Source organism: Sminthopsis crassicaudata, chromosome 6 (assembly GCF_048593235.1).
Source record: "Sminthopsis crassicaudata isolate SCR6 chromosome 6, ASM4859323v1, whole genome shotgun sequence".
In the NCBI taxonomy this organism is placed as follows: domain Eukaryota; kingdom Metazoa; phylum Chordata; class Mammalia; order Dasyuromorphia; family Dasyuridae; genus Sminthopsis; species Sminthopsis crassicaudata.
In genome coordinates this window covers 71,784,248-71,799,904 of record NC_133622.1, presented here as the reverse complement: position 1 = coordinate 71,799,904, position 15,657 = coordinate 71,784,248, and the positions used below count along the sequence as shown (strand labels likewise).

The following is a 15,657-nucleotide window of genomic DNA, read 5'->3' as shown; positions in this document are numbered from 1 at the left end:
TTCTCGGGAGCCGCCCATCTGTAAATGCTCGGGGACTGGTGCGGAGCGGACCTCTCCCCGAACTTGCACTTGGGGTGTTGAAGTGCGAGGAGTTCTTCCTTCACTCTCGGTGCTGAGGCTTCCGCGTGCGGGGCTCTGGGAAGGAGGGGTCCGGGCGCGCGCTCTCCTGTGGCGGAGACAGCTGTTGACTGGAGGGGTTAGCGGAGGGAGGAAGCGCGAGGTCTCTCCACATCCTGGTCCCGGCTCGCGGTCCCCGGCTCCAGACCACTAGCAGGGGGGCGTCCGCGCGCCGCTGGGGCTGAAAGGAGGGGGCGGGGGAGGGGCCTCGCCTGGGACCCCTCCTCTCCTTTTCTCCGCCGCTACCTGCCACAGCGGAGGCTCCGCCAGTCCTGTCCAGCGCTAGCGCCGGCTGAAGAGCCAGAGGCGCGGCTGCCAGCCAGAGCGTGAGCAGCTGCGGATCCCGCCGCCGCCAGACATGAGCGGTGCCCGGCATGGCCCTCCGGGCACTCCCCCGCGCCTGCTTGCGGCGCTCGCCGCGCTCCTGCTGGGCTGCCCGGCGCTGCGGGCGCAGACGCCCGAGCCTGAGCCCCCGACGCCGGTCCTGGCACCGGCCGCCCGCAGCTCCGAGGGCGCAGGCGTCCTGGCGGCCCCGCCGGCTCTCCGGGTCCCCCTGGGTCGCTCCGTGTGGCTGGACCCGGCCCGGGACCTCGCGATCCGCGTGCAGCCCGGGGACCGCTGTGTGGTGACCGTGGTGGGCAAGGCCGGAGGCGGAGGGGCCGCGGGCTCCCCGCCGCCGGGCGCGCTCACCCCGGCCAGCTTCCCGTGCGCCTTCGGGCCGGAGCAAGTTCGCTACACGCACTTCGGCGCCCGCCGCCCCTCCCGGCACCGGCTCCGGCTGCAGCTGCGCTACGACTCCCCGAGCCGGACCCTGGTGCTGCCCTTCACTTTGCCCGTGGACGTGGACTTCACACCGCTCCAGGTGGTCGCGCGCAACCTGCCCCTGGCCGTGGTTAAGCTGCGGGGCTTCAGCAGTGCCATTGACCACAGGGTGCTGGACTTCTCCACCGCCTCCCTGGAGGCTTTCTCTCCGAACGGGGCCCCTCTAGCGTGCCGGCTCACCCCGCTTCCCCGGGAAAGCGGCCCTTTGCCCAGGTACGGAAAGTTGGTGAGCCACTCGGGGGCCCCCTTGTCCCCCGGGAGGGAGACGGACTGCCAAGCGTTCCTGAGGGCCGGCGTGCGCTACCGGCACGTGGCCAGCACCCCGTCACCCGACCGGGACTACGTGCCCTTCCTGGTGCAGATCTTGGGTGCAGCAGAGGAGGAGCACGAACGACCCCCCAGGATCCTGGCCCGGGAGCACTTCCAGATGCTGGTGAGGATTCAGGAAGGAAGGGAGAACACTCCGCCCAGGCTCAGCTTCGGAGCCATGATGATGATGGAGGTGGGCCAGTTCGTGCTAACCGCGCTGACCCCGGAGGCCCTGGCCGCGGAGGACCTGGAAACCGAGGCCGACGACTTAGTCTTCAACATCCTCACCTCCCCCACCGCGCTTCCTGAGCCCCCCAGGCAGCGGGGCTACTTCCTCCACACCGATGATCCCTTGGGAGGAGCGGTCACCTCCTTCACGCAGCAGGACGTGAGAGAGCTCAAGATCGCCTTCCAGCCCCCTCCGGGCGACTCGGACCAGGAGCGCCTTTTCCCGCTGGAGATGGAGGTGAGGGACGCGGACGGAGCCGCCTCTCACCCGTTCGCCTTCACGGTCGTCGTGAAGCCCATGAACAGCCTGGCCCCCGTGGCCTCTCGGAACCAGGGCCTGCTGCTGTTCGAGGGTCAGTCCCGGCCTCTGTGCAGCGCCCGGAGCTTGGAGATCAGCGACGAGGACAACCTGGAGGACGTGAGGGTGACCGTGGCGAGGGGCCTGAGCCACGGGCAGCTGGTGGTTCTCGGAGCCCCTCCCGAGCGCACGTACTTCACGGCCGCCGAGCTGGCCGCAGGACGGGTGATGTACCGGCATGACGGCAGCGACAGCTCCAGCGACAACGTCATTCTCCGCCTCAGCGACGGGCGCCACGAGGTAGAATTCCTGTTTGCCATCACTATCGTCCCCGAGGATGACGAGCCTCCGATTGTCCGGACCAACACCGGGCTTTCCTTAGCTGAGGGCCAAGTGGTCCAGATCTCCCACTTCGTTCTCAGCGCCACAGACGTTGATTCTGAAGACTCAACCATCCGCTTTGTACTAAAGACGTCCGCCCCGGAGGGGAAGGAGGGAGAGAGAGGGGGGGAGCCGGCCTCCAGCCCCAACCCCATGAGGCAGCCCCTAGGAGAGGTCCTGCTGCGCCAAAGGGAGCCCCCAACCCCGCTGCTGGCCCAAGGAGGGCAAGGCTGGGCCTATGTGGAAAAAGAGGGCCTCTATGAAAAGGTGGTGACTGAATGGCTACAGCAGGACATCCTGGAAGGGAGGCTCTTTTACCGCCATCTCGGACCCCATAACCCTCGCTCCACCGTAGATCAGCTGGTGTTCCACGTGCAGGATGATCATGACCCACCCAACCAATCGGGTCCACACTTTCTCACTATCAGGGTGCAGCCGGTGGATGTTCTGAGCCCAGAGCTGCATCCCGGAGTGAGCCTAGAGATGACTGTGAAAGGATACCAACTCACTCCGTTCCAAAAGCAATTTCTCCGCTACACGGATGCGGATTCTGATGACTGGCACTTGCGATACAGGCTCCTGACACCCCCTACGGACATAGATAATAACCGCCCTGTCCCCGCCGGGGAGATTGTGCTTATGGAGGAGCCCACGAGGGCAGTCACGCAGTTCACCCAAGCCCAGGTGAACCACCACAAAGTGGCCTACCAGCCTCCTCAGCAAGAAGTGGGCATCGCCCCTCGAGTGGTCCAGTTCACTTACCGCGTGGAGGATGCCGCGGGTAACTCTGTGCCGGGTACCTTCCGTTTGTTCCTGCAGCCCGTGGACGACCAGCCCCCAGAGGTTACCAACAGTGGCTTCGCTGTGCAAAAGGGCAAGAGCTTTCCTCTGACCACTAGGGAACTAGATGTCACCGACCCAGACACAGAGGCTGACAATATTGTGCTCACTTTAGCCCAGAGTCCCCAACACGGTCAGCTCCTTTATTTAGAAGGAGTCATGACCTCCGGGACTTACTTTATGAAGGATGATATCGTTAAGGGGCACGTCTCCTATCAACATGATGGTAGTGAGACCACCAATGATGCCTTCCAGTTGATTGTGAGTGATAGGATCCATCAGGTGCCCATTACGGTCCGAATTATTATAAAGACTATTGGTGATAGGGCTCCTGTCCCTGGAGGTGGCTGGGTGGGCGCTACTATTGATGTTCTAGAGAATGGGGCCACAGAAATGACCACGGGTATCATCCAGGGCACAGATGATCTAATGTTGACCTTCATGGTAGAGAAACCCCCAAAGCTGGGCACTGTCCTGCTGAATGGGTTGCCCACAGAGCAGTTTACCCAAGGAGATCTCATCAATGGGGCAGTGGCCTATGTCCACACAGGGGGTGAGATTGGTATGCAGAAGCAGCGTGATGCTTTCACCCTCACAATATCTAATCCCGCTAATAGCTGGATGGTAGCGGGCAAAATAGTGGAGGGCGTGCAAGTACAGGTGACTGTGTTACCCATAGATAATGCGCCTCCTGAAGTGAAAGGAGGGGAGCTGCTCAGTGTCCCTGAGGGTGGGAAAGGCACTTTGACCCTGAGACATTTAGACGCTAAGGATGTGGATACCCCCCATGATGATATCTTATGTACTATCATTGGACAGCCCTCATTTGGCTACCTGGAAAATGTCTCTCCAGCCTTTGGCTCCGAGAAGTCCCAGGTGGGTAACCCTATCAGTGCCTTCACCATCAAGGATATACATCTGGGGCACATCAATTATGTCCAGAGTATCCACAAAGGAATAGAACCACGGGAAGATCAGGTCACTTTTTATTGCTCTGATGGTGTCAACGTTTCCCCCAATTACATTTTCCCCATCATCATCCTGCCCACCAATGATGAGCAGCCAGAACTTTTCATTCATGAGTTTGTGGTGCTGGAAGGGATGAGTCTAGTTATAGACACTCCTCTACTCAACAGTGCTGATTCAGACCTGCCACCAGATGAGCTACGATTTCAGGTCACAGTTCTCCCCCAGAACGGACGGATCGTTCAGCAGTTGGCCACTGGAAGCAGCCCTGTCCACAGCTTTACCCTACAGGACATTCAAGAGGCTTCCACTATTGTATATGAACACGATGACTCAGAAACCACAGTGGACAGCTTTGAGGTTTGGGTGACCGATGGGAAGCACGCAATCCATAAGAAGATACCAATCACAGTGATCTTGGTGGATGATGAGACCCCAAGGCTGTCCATCAATGACGGACTAGAAGTGGACATTGGACAGACCAAAGTCATCACTAACCAGGTGCTCAAGGCCACAGATCTTGACTCAAATGACAAGGAGCTCGCTTACATTCTTCGATCGGGTCCTGGACAAGGACTCCTCCAGAAGCTCCTTGAGCCTGGAGGAAAGGTGTGGAGTAATCTCACTCTGGGTATGAATTTTACTCAGTCTGAAGTTGACCAGGGCTTAATCTGTTATAGCCACAAAGGTCTAGGAGGGGTCCAGGACCTAATCAAATTTGATGTGACTGATGGAATTAACCCCTTGATAGATAGGTATTTCTATGTCACTATCAGCGGCCCAGACAAAGTTTTTCCTGACGTGATCAACAAAGGGGTGACCCTCAAAGAAGGTGGCAGGGTGACCCTCACCACTGATCTTCTCAGTACTAGTGACATAAATAGTCCTGATGAACAATTATGCTTCAGCATCACCCGTGCCCCAAATCGAGGACATTTGGAGAGTTCTGACTTTCCTGGAAAGCCCATTGATTCTTTTACTCAGCTTCAATTGGCTGGCAACAAAATCTCCTACGTCCACACTGCAAAAGATGAGGTAAAAATGGACAGTTTTGAGTTCGAGGTGACCGATGGTCACAATACTATTTTCCAGACCTTCCATGTCTTTATCATTGATGTGGACAACAAAAAGCCTGTATTGACCATTCATCCCTTGTTGGTGCAGGAAGGAGAGAGAAAGTTGATTACTCCATTTGAACTCTCAGCTGAGGACCAGGATAGCCCAGATGGCTCTCTGCGCTTCACAATCACCCACATCCCCGCCCATGGACAAATTCTATATAATGGCAGTCAGCCCATTACCAGCTTCACCAAACAAGATCTGAACGAGAATTTGATCAGCTACTGGCATGATGGCACAGAGACCACTGAGGATAGTTTCTTTTTCGTTGTGACAGATGGCACACATACAGATTTCTTCATCTTCCCAGATACTATCCTAGCGACTCACAAGCCTCAGGTGATGAGGATCCGAATCAATTCCTTGGATAATGGAATACCCCAGGTTGTGGTCAACAAGGGTGCCTCAGATTTGAGGATTCTTCGGACTGGGCAACTAGGCTTCCTGATCACCAGCAAGTCTCTTAAAGCAGAGGATCAAGACAGTCCACATAAACTTCTAAAATACACAGTCACCAGTGGACCAGAACATGGCAACCTCATTCACCTTGACCTTGGAAATGAGAACATTAAGGTGTTCACACAAGGTTAGTACAGATCATGTCTATTGGTCTCAACCACACACCCTTAATTTGTCCTCTTCAGTTGCTTAGATTCCTTAACTTCAAGGAAAATTGCCCAAAGACAGGATTATAGAATCATTAAATCATAGATTTACAACTAAAAGAGACTCTAGGGAATATACAATCCAATTAATTCATTTTACAGGTGAGGAAACTGAGCCCTCTTATATCAATAAGAAAATAGGATATGAATTCAAGTTCTTTGACTCTATCTAAATCTAACTTTCTTTCATATGTTGTAACAAAATTCCTTTGAGTAATATTAAATGCAACAATCCTATTTCAGCAAAAAGATCATTTAATAAGAATATGCAAATGCTCAGGCAGGGAGAAAAGCAACATAACTATCATAATGTAATTTCAGATTTAAGTGCAAGTTGGGTGTATTTGCCAGATTTAATGGACAGCTCCCCAAATTGGAAGTGTCTTTTCCATGTTTTGTGTTGCTGATGAAAGGCATCTTGGATAATCCTTTGCCTTACAACCCCTCCCCAAGAAATCCTTTCCTGTCTGAGCATTCTAATGGAATTACAGGACTCTGTTCACACTGAACGGTAGCAGTGTTGGACCAATCCAATTTAAGATTATGTTGATTTTCTCTACCTTTATTGTTTTCCTTTTTTTAAAAATGGCATGCCAGTAACTTAGCCAAATGCCTATAGAAATAGCGTTTTGCCCCTGTAAATATGTTGTGGATTTTTTCCATCTGTTGGATTCTTGGTCTAAATGTACTTTCTCCAAACATGGGGGGAAACTCCATAGAGAATGAACAAAACATATGCTCTATATCTTGTGTGAATAGTGACCCAGAAATGAGGGGAAAGACCCACATATAACATTTCTTTTCATTTTTCATATCTCTTAAGAATATGCTTTGTTTTTTCTGTTTTACTTATAAGTCCATATTTGTATTTGTCTGTATATCAGGTATACATGTATAAGTATATTGTGTTGGTGATGGACAGGACACACCATGGGTAAAGCTGAATAACAAAAGAGTAACTGATAATCCTTCGTGATTGTTTTCCCAAGCATATTCAGATACATATTTTTTTGGTAACTGCAGTAAATGAAAACGCCTCTGCATATTCATGATTCTCTTTGCAAAATTCATATGAGTTTAAATAAATGCATAAAGCATAAGAAGTATAGCTTCTTTGACCAAATCACTCTTTTTTAAAGTACTCAAGAAGCAACATATAAAACATCAGAATTACAGATCTAATGATAAATTCTTAAAATTTTAATAGAGTAGGTATTCAGAAAAACATGATTTATTTTACTTCTTTCTCTCTTCTCTATTTCTCTGTCTCTCCTTTCTTTCCTTTCTTTCTTCCTTCACTTTTTCTTTTTTCTTTCATTTTGTTCTCCCTTCTTTCAACAAACATTGTTACTTTTAATTGATTTGGTGAAGAAGAATAAAAATTAAATAGACCTAGGCCCTTATGGAGTACCAAAACATTGTGGAATTTATAATTACTTGTTAAGTATCACTATATGTTTAATGCATTCCCTGTAGTGTGCAATATGCATGCAGTATACAGTAATGTTTAAATTGAATTATTTTATACTTTAAAAAATAAAAAAAATATGTAGCTATTGCTTTAGCTCAGAAATGATTTATGAAGCAATGATATATTAAAGTATTTCAAAATTTATATCATCCAATGTTTCATTAGATAAAAATAACCAAGAGATACTGTTTTTTCAGCTGATATTGATAAGATGAAGCTCTGCTATGTCTTGAAAGTGGGCAGCAATGCAACCAGTGACATTTTCTACTTCTCTGTTGAAGACTCTGGTAAGTCAGTATCATTTTGCAAAAATGCCACTGATAAACAAAATCACTATATGAATTTGTAAAATGTTTTCTACAGTAATCACTTTCAATTATGTCACCATGCTAACACTTGACTTTATCGGCAATCATTAGACTTCTATATGGAATTAATGTATTCTAATCATTGATAATAGTGGGTGACTATTTTATTGGGAAACAGAATAAGTATTTAAATATTTCTCACTTTCAAATGAAGTATTTCACTCATTTTTCCTCTTACTTAAGGACTAAGGACAAATTAATCTTTTGAGAAATTAGTTGGGAATTTCTGTCTCTTTGAAGCAGATCAAGAAAGCCATCTTGAGATCTTGATATTATAGTTGGTAGTCCTTATCATGAGATCAGAAATTTAATTGAAATGAAAATTGAAATTTAAGGGGCTATAATCACTTCTATCAACATGAAAATATATCAGAGAGGCTGGGGAGGGAGACACTTTTACAGGGACATTATTCATCCCATGTCGTACCTCTTGTTTCCTATGAGACAGTCTGAAACTTTCCACTTATCCAAACTCTTTTACATTTTAGATATAGCATCATGTCATAAGCTAAGTTGCTGAGTGAAGTGTCCTTGTTTAAAAAATAATAATGATCAATGTGTGGAAATATAGGAAAATCAAAATTCAGTGTAACAGTAAGAGATATTGATTGTCCATTTTCTTTATGACATTTCAATGGCATCTTGCAGTATAGGTTTTCACAGTAATCAACATAAACTTTTTGCTCAAGTTATTCATTCCAGCTTAAAAAATACTTGTTAAATGTCTACGAACCCTAAAATTTCCCTGATTATTCTCCTTTATCAATCAATAGGCTTTTATTAAGTATCTATTATGTGCCAAGTAATGTGCTAGGTGCTAAAGGTTCAAATAGAAGAACAAAACAGTCCCTGTCTTCCTTCTCTACTATGGCCTTATTCTATTAGATATCCCTTCTTTCATGCATTGTCAATCACTTTTCTACCACATACTTTCCAAATTTTACAAGCATCCTCTTTGCCTTTGAACTTGCTGATCTATTATTCCATTACCCTAGTTCTCTTTTTTATTTTTAAAAATTTATTATTTCTTCATTTTTAGCTTTTTTTAAATTGTGAGTTCCAAATTCTCTCCTTCCATTCATTGTAAAGGCAAGAAATGTGATGTTACTTATGTGCACAAAATCATGCAAAACATATTTCCTTATTAGCTATGTTGGAAAAAAAGCAAGAAAAATAAAGTAAAAAAATTATGTTTGAGTCTATATTCAGACTCCATCAATTCTTTGACTCCATCAATTCTTTCCCTGAATGTAGATAGCATTTTTCACCGTAAATTCTTTGGAATTGACTTAGAGATTATATTGCTGAGAATAAGCCACTCACAGTAATTGTTGTTACTGTGTACAATGTTGTCCTATTTTTTATTTCATTTTGCATCAGTTCATAAAAGTCTTCCCAAGTTTTTCTGCAACTTTCCTGCTCATCATTTCTTATAGTACTGTTGCATTCCAATCCAATCAAATTGGATTCAGCCATTCTCCATTTGATGGGAATACCTTCAATTTCTTATTTTTTGCCACCATTCAGTTTCAAAAAGAGCCATTATAAATATTATTCCATATATGTCCTTTTTCTTCTTTTTAAATCCTTTTGGAATCCAGACCTACTAATGTTATTGCTGATTAAAATGATATGCACATATCCTTTCTGGAGAAGAAGCATAGTTCCCAATTATTCTCCAGAATGGTCTGATCACAATTCCACAATTGATGCCCCAATTTTTCCACATTCCCTCCAATATTTGTCATTTTCTTTTTCTGTCATATTAGCCAATCTGATAGATATTCTTTAATCAATAGTGATTTAGATAATTTTTTCACATAACTATAGACAACTTTGATTTCTTCTTCTGAAAACTGCTTGTTTATATCCTTTGACAATTTATCAATTAAGGAATCATGATATTCTTATAAATTTCACTCTATTCTCTATGTATCTGGGAAATAAAGCCTTTACTTAAGAAACTTGCTGTAAAAATTTTTTCTCAGTTAACTACTTTCCTCCTAATCTTCATTGCATTGAAGACATCACTAATAACTTCATAATTGATAAATTTGATAGCTCCTTTTCCTTTTTCTTATATAGACCCAAACCTCAATCATTCTTGACTCTTTCTTCTTCATCAATCCCCCCACACAAACATTCAATCTGTTGCTAAATCTTGTTGCTTCTGCTGCTGAATAGTAAATAGAGAGTTGGTCCTGGTCAGGACCTGGTCAGGTTAGGAAGACCTGAGTTCAAATATGGCCTCCCTCAGATATTTACTAATTGCATGACTCTAAACAAGTCCTAGAACCTCCATTTTCCTCAATGTCCTCAATTGCAAAATTGGAGTAATAATAATGTCTATCTCACAGAGTAATTTTGAGGATCAAAATAAGATAATATTTGTAAAATGTTTAGCATAGCACCCTTAATTCTTTGCACCTAACAGGTACTCTACAAAATACAATTAAATTGAATGTTTAAAGGGAAAGCAATGGGTGAAGAGAATAAGTGTCCCAATTTCCCCACATCCTCTCCAACATTTGTCATTTTCTTTTTCTATCATCTTAGCCAATCAGATAAAAGTGGTAGCTCAAAGTTATTTTAACTTGCATTTCTTTAATCAATAGTGATTTAGAGACTTTTTCTATGTGACTATACATAGCTTTGACTTCTTCTGAAAATTGCCTGTTCATATCCTTTGGCCATTTATCAATTGGAGAATGACTCATAGTCTTATAAATTTGACTCTATTTTCTTTACATTTGAAAAATTAACTCTCAATTAGAAAAACTTGCTGTAAATTTTTCCCCCATTTTCTTCCAGTTTCTTCTTCATTTCCTCTTACAAAGTCAGCGCTGTATTAGGGGATGAGAGGACCTGAATTCAAATCCCATTTTTGATACTTCCGGGGAGTCACTTAAAAGCTTACCAGCCTTCGTTTTCTCATGAAGGGATTATATGAGAGGGTTCTAAATCTAACACCCATCACCTAATTCAGTTCAATCACTATTTATCAAGCCCCTACGAGTCTCACTAGTGTCAAACTAAAATAGAAATGGGGGTCATTAAACTTTACATAAGAATCTCTGAGAACTGCATATTGCCTTAGATTTGAAACTATGCCCTCTCTTTGGTGCTAGAGGAAACAGAGCAAATATCTCTTTTTAAAATTAAACTCCTAAAAAATAGATAAGAATTTGATGGTTGTTGTTGTTCTCAAGGCATACAAGAAATAGCTCGAGCCTGACATATTTGGTTAGGCTGTGGATCGATGGCTTTGAAAATGAAGGCTCACTGAGCATTCTATATGAAGAAATAAAAAAGCAGCCTAGGCTTATAGGAAATTTCCTCGTCCCTGATCTGTAATTACTCAGATTTAATGGTACACTTTAAATTGAGGACATTTCTTTCATGCTGCAAAAGGAAATAATATGTTCTTTCCACCTTATGAGCAAGAACCTTCACCTAAATGTGAACATCTACAATAATTTTCTAACTTTAATAGTGTTTTAGTTTCCAGAGTAATATTTCTCTTTAATATACCTACTTTAGTTAATTTGAATTAATTTAATTTAGCTACCTTCTTTAATTTTATTCCAGCCCTGTAAAGTAGACAGCTTTATTAACCTCCTTACAGATGAGGAAATTGAGGTTTAAAGAATCCGGGCTAGAATCTAGGCTCTGCCCCATGACTACCTAAGGATCAGGTCACTTTTACCTCTCTGAAACATGGTTTCCTTGTCTATACAATAAGGATCAAAAACATTGGTACCCTACTTCCAAAGGTTGTTCTAAGGAAAGCAGAATGTGATAGAGTGATAAATATGAATGAGGAGTTGTTAATCAATGCATGTTAATTAGCAAGAAATTATTTGTTCAAAACTCATCATGACCAGATAGATGTGGTATGTATACATATGGGGGGAGGGAGGGATGAATGCTATATATATATATATATATATATCTATATCTATATATATATATATATATATATATATATACACACACACACATATAGAGAGAGAGAGAGTGAACACACACATGTATACAGTTATCTCTACACACACCTACATATATGTATAAACACACAAGTATACACATACATGTGTGCACATATGTACGTATATGTATGCTTGTGTATGTGCATGCATTTATATGTGCACATATGTACTTTGTGGTCCCATGAACCATGCAATGCCAATAATGTTCATGTGGTTTTCTTGGTAAAAAATACTAGAGCAGTTATGGTGTGTGTGTACACATATGTGTGTGTGTATGTAACAGGTATACACAGACACAGGGCAGCTTAGTCTATATATTACTAACTACTTATATGGGCTTAGCAATTTCTGGATGATTAAAGAGGAGCAGGTACAGCCCTGGAGTTGGAGAACTTAAGTTCTAATCTAGTCTCAGGACTTAATAGCTGTGGGATCCTGGACAAGTCACTAACCCCAATTGCATCACCCCAAAAAAAAAAAAAAAAGGAACAGTATAGAAGAAAATAATATCTCAGCTCTTAATAAATAGGATCTAAAATACATAATTTTTTTCTTTTTTTTCTTTTTCTTTTCTGAGGCTGGGGTTAAGTGACTTGCCCAGGATCACACATCTAGGAAGTGTTAAGTGTCTGAGAGCAGATTTGAACTTGGGTCCTCCTGAAATTCAGGGCTGGTGCTCTATCCACTGCGCCACCTAGCTGCCCTCTAAAAATATATAATTTGAAAAAATGCATGGAACATTTGGGAATATCTTATCAGAAGTATTGTAGAATATTTGAAAATATGTAGCTTTGGCTTTTTCAGACATAATCATCTTAAAAACTGCCCAAACTCTAGCCAATATTTTCCTCCCCAGCCCAGCCACTTTTTTCAATAAGTACTATAGCAACAATTCTTGAGGGGCTACTCAGCAATAATAAAAATTAAATCAACAATAATAGAGATAAAATGAACACTTAATCAAGTAAAATTTATAAATATAATAATGATAACAGCTGGTATTTTCATGGCACTTCAAAGTTTGCAAAGTACTTTGCATGTTACCTTATTTGATCTTCATAACAACCCAGTAATATGGGTGCTATTGTTGACCCTGTTTTACAGATGAAAAAATGGACTAAGGGGCTGTGACTGTTAGGGCCACACAAACCAGGGCCTGAAGATCTAAACTCAGGGTTTCTTTTGACGCCAACTTTGGCACTCCATCCATGTCACCAATTGTCTGTGAACTCTCATCAGTATGCACATTCTCTCCAATGATGCAGTTTCCCATTTATTTACACCTGCCTGTCCTGAAAGAATCTTTGTCATCATCTCTACCTATAATCACTACCTGTAATCCAATTGACATGATAGGAAAATTTTCTGGCCTTTGCTTAACATCATGAGGATACTAATCTCTATAAAATGTATGCTGTGACCCCATTTTTCCAAGGTTTGAGGGTACCCTAAGAGGAGTAAGATATCTTTCCTCTGCCATCAGCATGAATTTCCACTGGCAGTGTTCCCAACCAGTTTAAGGGTCCAGGGACTAGTACCCCAGTTCTACTTAACTACTGAACATCAACTGGCTTTTAAAAAGGGATAATTACAAAGGGTATTTTTCTATATCACAAATATAGAAGAAATAAACATCTAGCATATAGATTGGCTTAGCCATATATTAAACTTTGGTAAAGAGAAATTTCTAATTAATTGAGTAAAAAACCTTGAGGGCCTTAATCTTCCTTACACTATATCTATCTCAATTTATCTCAGTTCCTTTTTAATATTAGTCCCACCAAATTCACATTCAGAAGAGCTTTGCTGACATAGTCTTCCAAGCTATGTTTCCAGACCTTTACTCGATGCTGAATTGGCCACAAAACCAGCCTGGATTCCTCAATTTCTGGATCTCTACGACTGGATGTCCTGACCCAGTCTAAAGATTCTACTTCCTGAACCTGGAATAGAAAAGAAAGCTAGTTCCCACATTCTCAAGGCCTTGTGATTGTATTGGAAGCAGTTCTTTAGTGTCTTTCAGATATATGATATTATCTTAGCAAACTAATAGGTTTGCCCATGTGCCAGGCTCTCACAACACCTCTGCCTCAGTGCTGGACCAAAGCTTCTTTTTGACTTGTACATTTCTTGATACCCTTTTCTCTACTTCTCCTTGTCCAGTGCCTTGTGGGTAGTAGTTGCAGCTAACCTCAACTCTTTATCATCATAAAAAAATGAAGAAAAAATGTTTTGACGATGGAGAATAATAGATTGGTTACTTGGGTATCCCTAGTAAATTCCTCAAGGAAAGAGATGTTTATCTGAGATACACTCACTGAGGAAGCCCAGAGTAAGGGGGAGTCCTCCCTAGAACACAAGATAGTTCATTAGGGAATGAAAGAAAATATTTAAAATATTTAAATAAAATAAGTTTTTATAATATTTAATATAAATATTTTATAATATTTAATATATCTGTTTGTCATAATGGTCACGTGGCATTCACAATATCCAAGATATTCTGAAAGAAGAGTGTGATTTATATAACATGGAATGTTGAAAAGGACTGCCTCACTCATTTTAACATATTACAATATATTATGATATATCCCCACTTAAGTAAGTTTGCAGATTATATTATGTAGTTTTAACTAATCTCTAACAAAATGAAAAGTGGCAGAAGTGCTTTCATGTATACTTGTATACATCTTATCTGAGTTTTTCATTAGCCATACTGTAAGGTGAAAACAAGGATAACCTAATCAGATCTAAGAAGTTGGCTCCCCAAAAGGTTTTGATTATCAAAATGATAACTTGAAATTTGCATATATGTCCACTATTTTTAACATTGAATCTCTTATGAGTATTGCTGTATTTTGAGATAGTAGTCAATGATAATATGAAGCCATCATTATTATCAAGATATTTACAAACTAAGCTTCTGCCGCCAAAAATAATATATGTCACCTATAAATACTCATATCTGGGCATGTTAAATACTTAGAAACAGGCCTTTCTAACCTGCTTAAAAATCTTGCAAATAGAATCTTTCAATGGGTTTTGAATCCATTTGTAAAAATAGAGAAATGTGACATATTATTATATTAGTCTGCAAAAACAACTGATAAACCTCAGGGAAGAGAAAACTTTATTAATCAAAAAGTTTTATATTTAATAATTGTTGGACAGAATTGGAAAATTATTATTGTAAAGATAGCCAATGATGCACTTGAGTTGCCTTTTTCAGATATCTTTTTCAATTATGACAGCTATGAAAACAAAGCACCAAAAGAAACAGAACTTAGAAAATGACCTTCAAATCTGTACCACAAAGTATTAAACCAAGGTTTTTACAACATTAAAGCAGGCTAAATCACATTGTTCTCTATCTGAAATCAAATAGGCTTTTGCACCACTAACAAATAAAATCATTTGCCATTTATTTTATGTTTATCTCATGCTTTTGAATCTATTAGAAGGGATTTTATTTTATGTGTGTATGTTAGTTCAATAGAATATTGTCTAATTCCAGTAGTATATTTCTTAAAGAAAAATCAGCTTCACTGAATGCTGTAGTATCTGGTATGTACATGATAGCAATTCTATATGACATCTTCCCTATGAACAAGGACCTGTCATTGTCTCAGTGCAATTTGAAAAAGTCCATGGGAATGCAGTATGAATTCTGAATGAAAATGTTTGCGTGATCTAAAAATTGAAAGCATCCAGCATGTAATAGCCTAAGAAAACTTTGACCCCATCAAAAATACCTCAAAAAATTAGTCCATGCACTTGGGAGGAGAGTTTTTCCTAAAATACAACAGATAGAGAAGAATGGAGGAATACTTGAAATGTAAATTCTCAGATTTAAAACTCAAAGTTGCCTTGAGGATCATCCAGCTCAGTGGTTCCCAAATCTTTGTTTTCAGTATCTTTACAACATTAGAATTTATTGAGGGTTAATCCTATTTATGTGGGATATTTATCATATTAGAAATAAAAACTAATTTTGAATTTGTAGACCTTCCTCGGGATTCTCTGGACTATACTTTGAGGATCAATGATGTAGCTAAACTGTTCATTTTACAGTAGAGGAAACAGA

At 42.0% G+C, this 15,657-nt stretch overlaps 1 protein-coding gene across 1 annotated transcript in view; it reads left to right on the top strand.

The window, feature by feature from the left end:
• The first annotated feature begins 475 nt into the window (after positions 1-475).
• Positions 476-15,657, top strand: part of FREM3 (FRAS1 related extracellular matrix 3) — a 91,724-nt gene continuing 76,542 nt past the window's right edge. Inside the window, exons 1-2 of the mRNA XM_074275748.1 lie at positions 476-5,666; positions 7,414-7,503. Of these exons, the coding sequence (XP_074131849.1) occupies positions 476-5,666; positions 7,414-7,503 (5,281 nt within the window). The remainder of the gene's footprint in view (positions 5,667-7,413; positions 7,504-15,657) is intronic.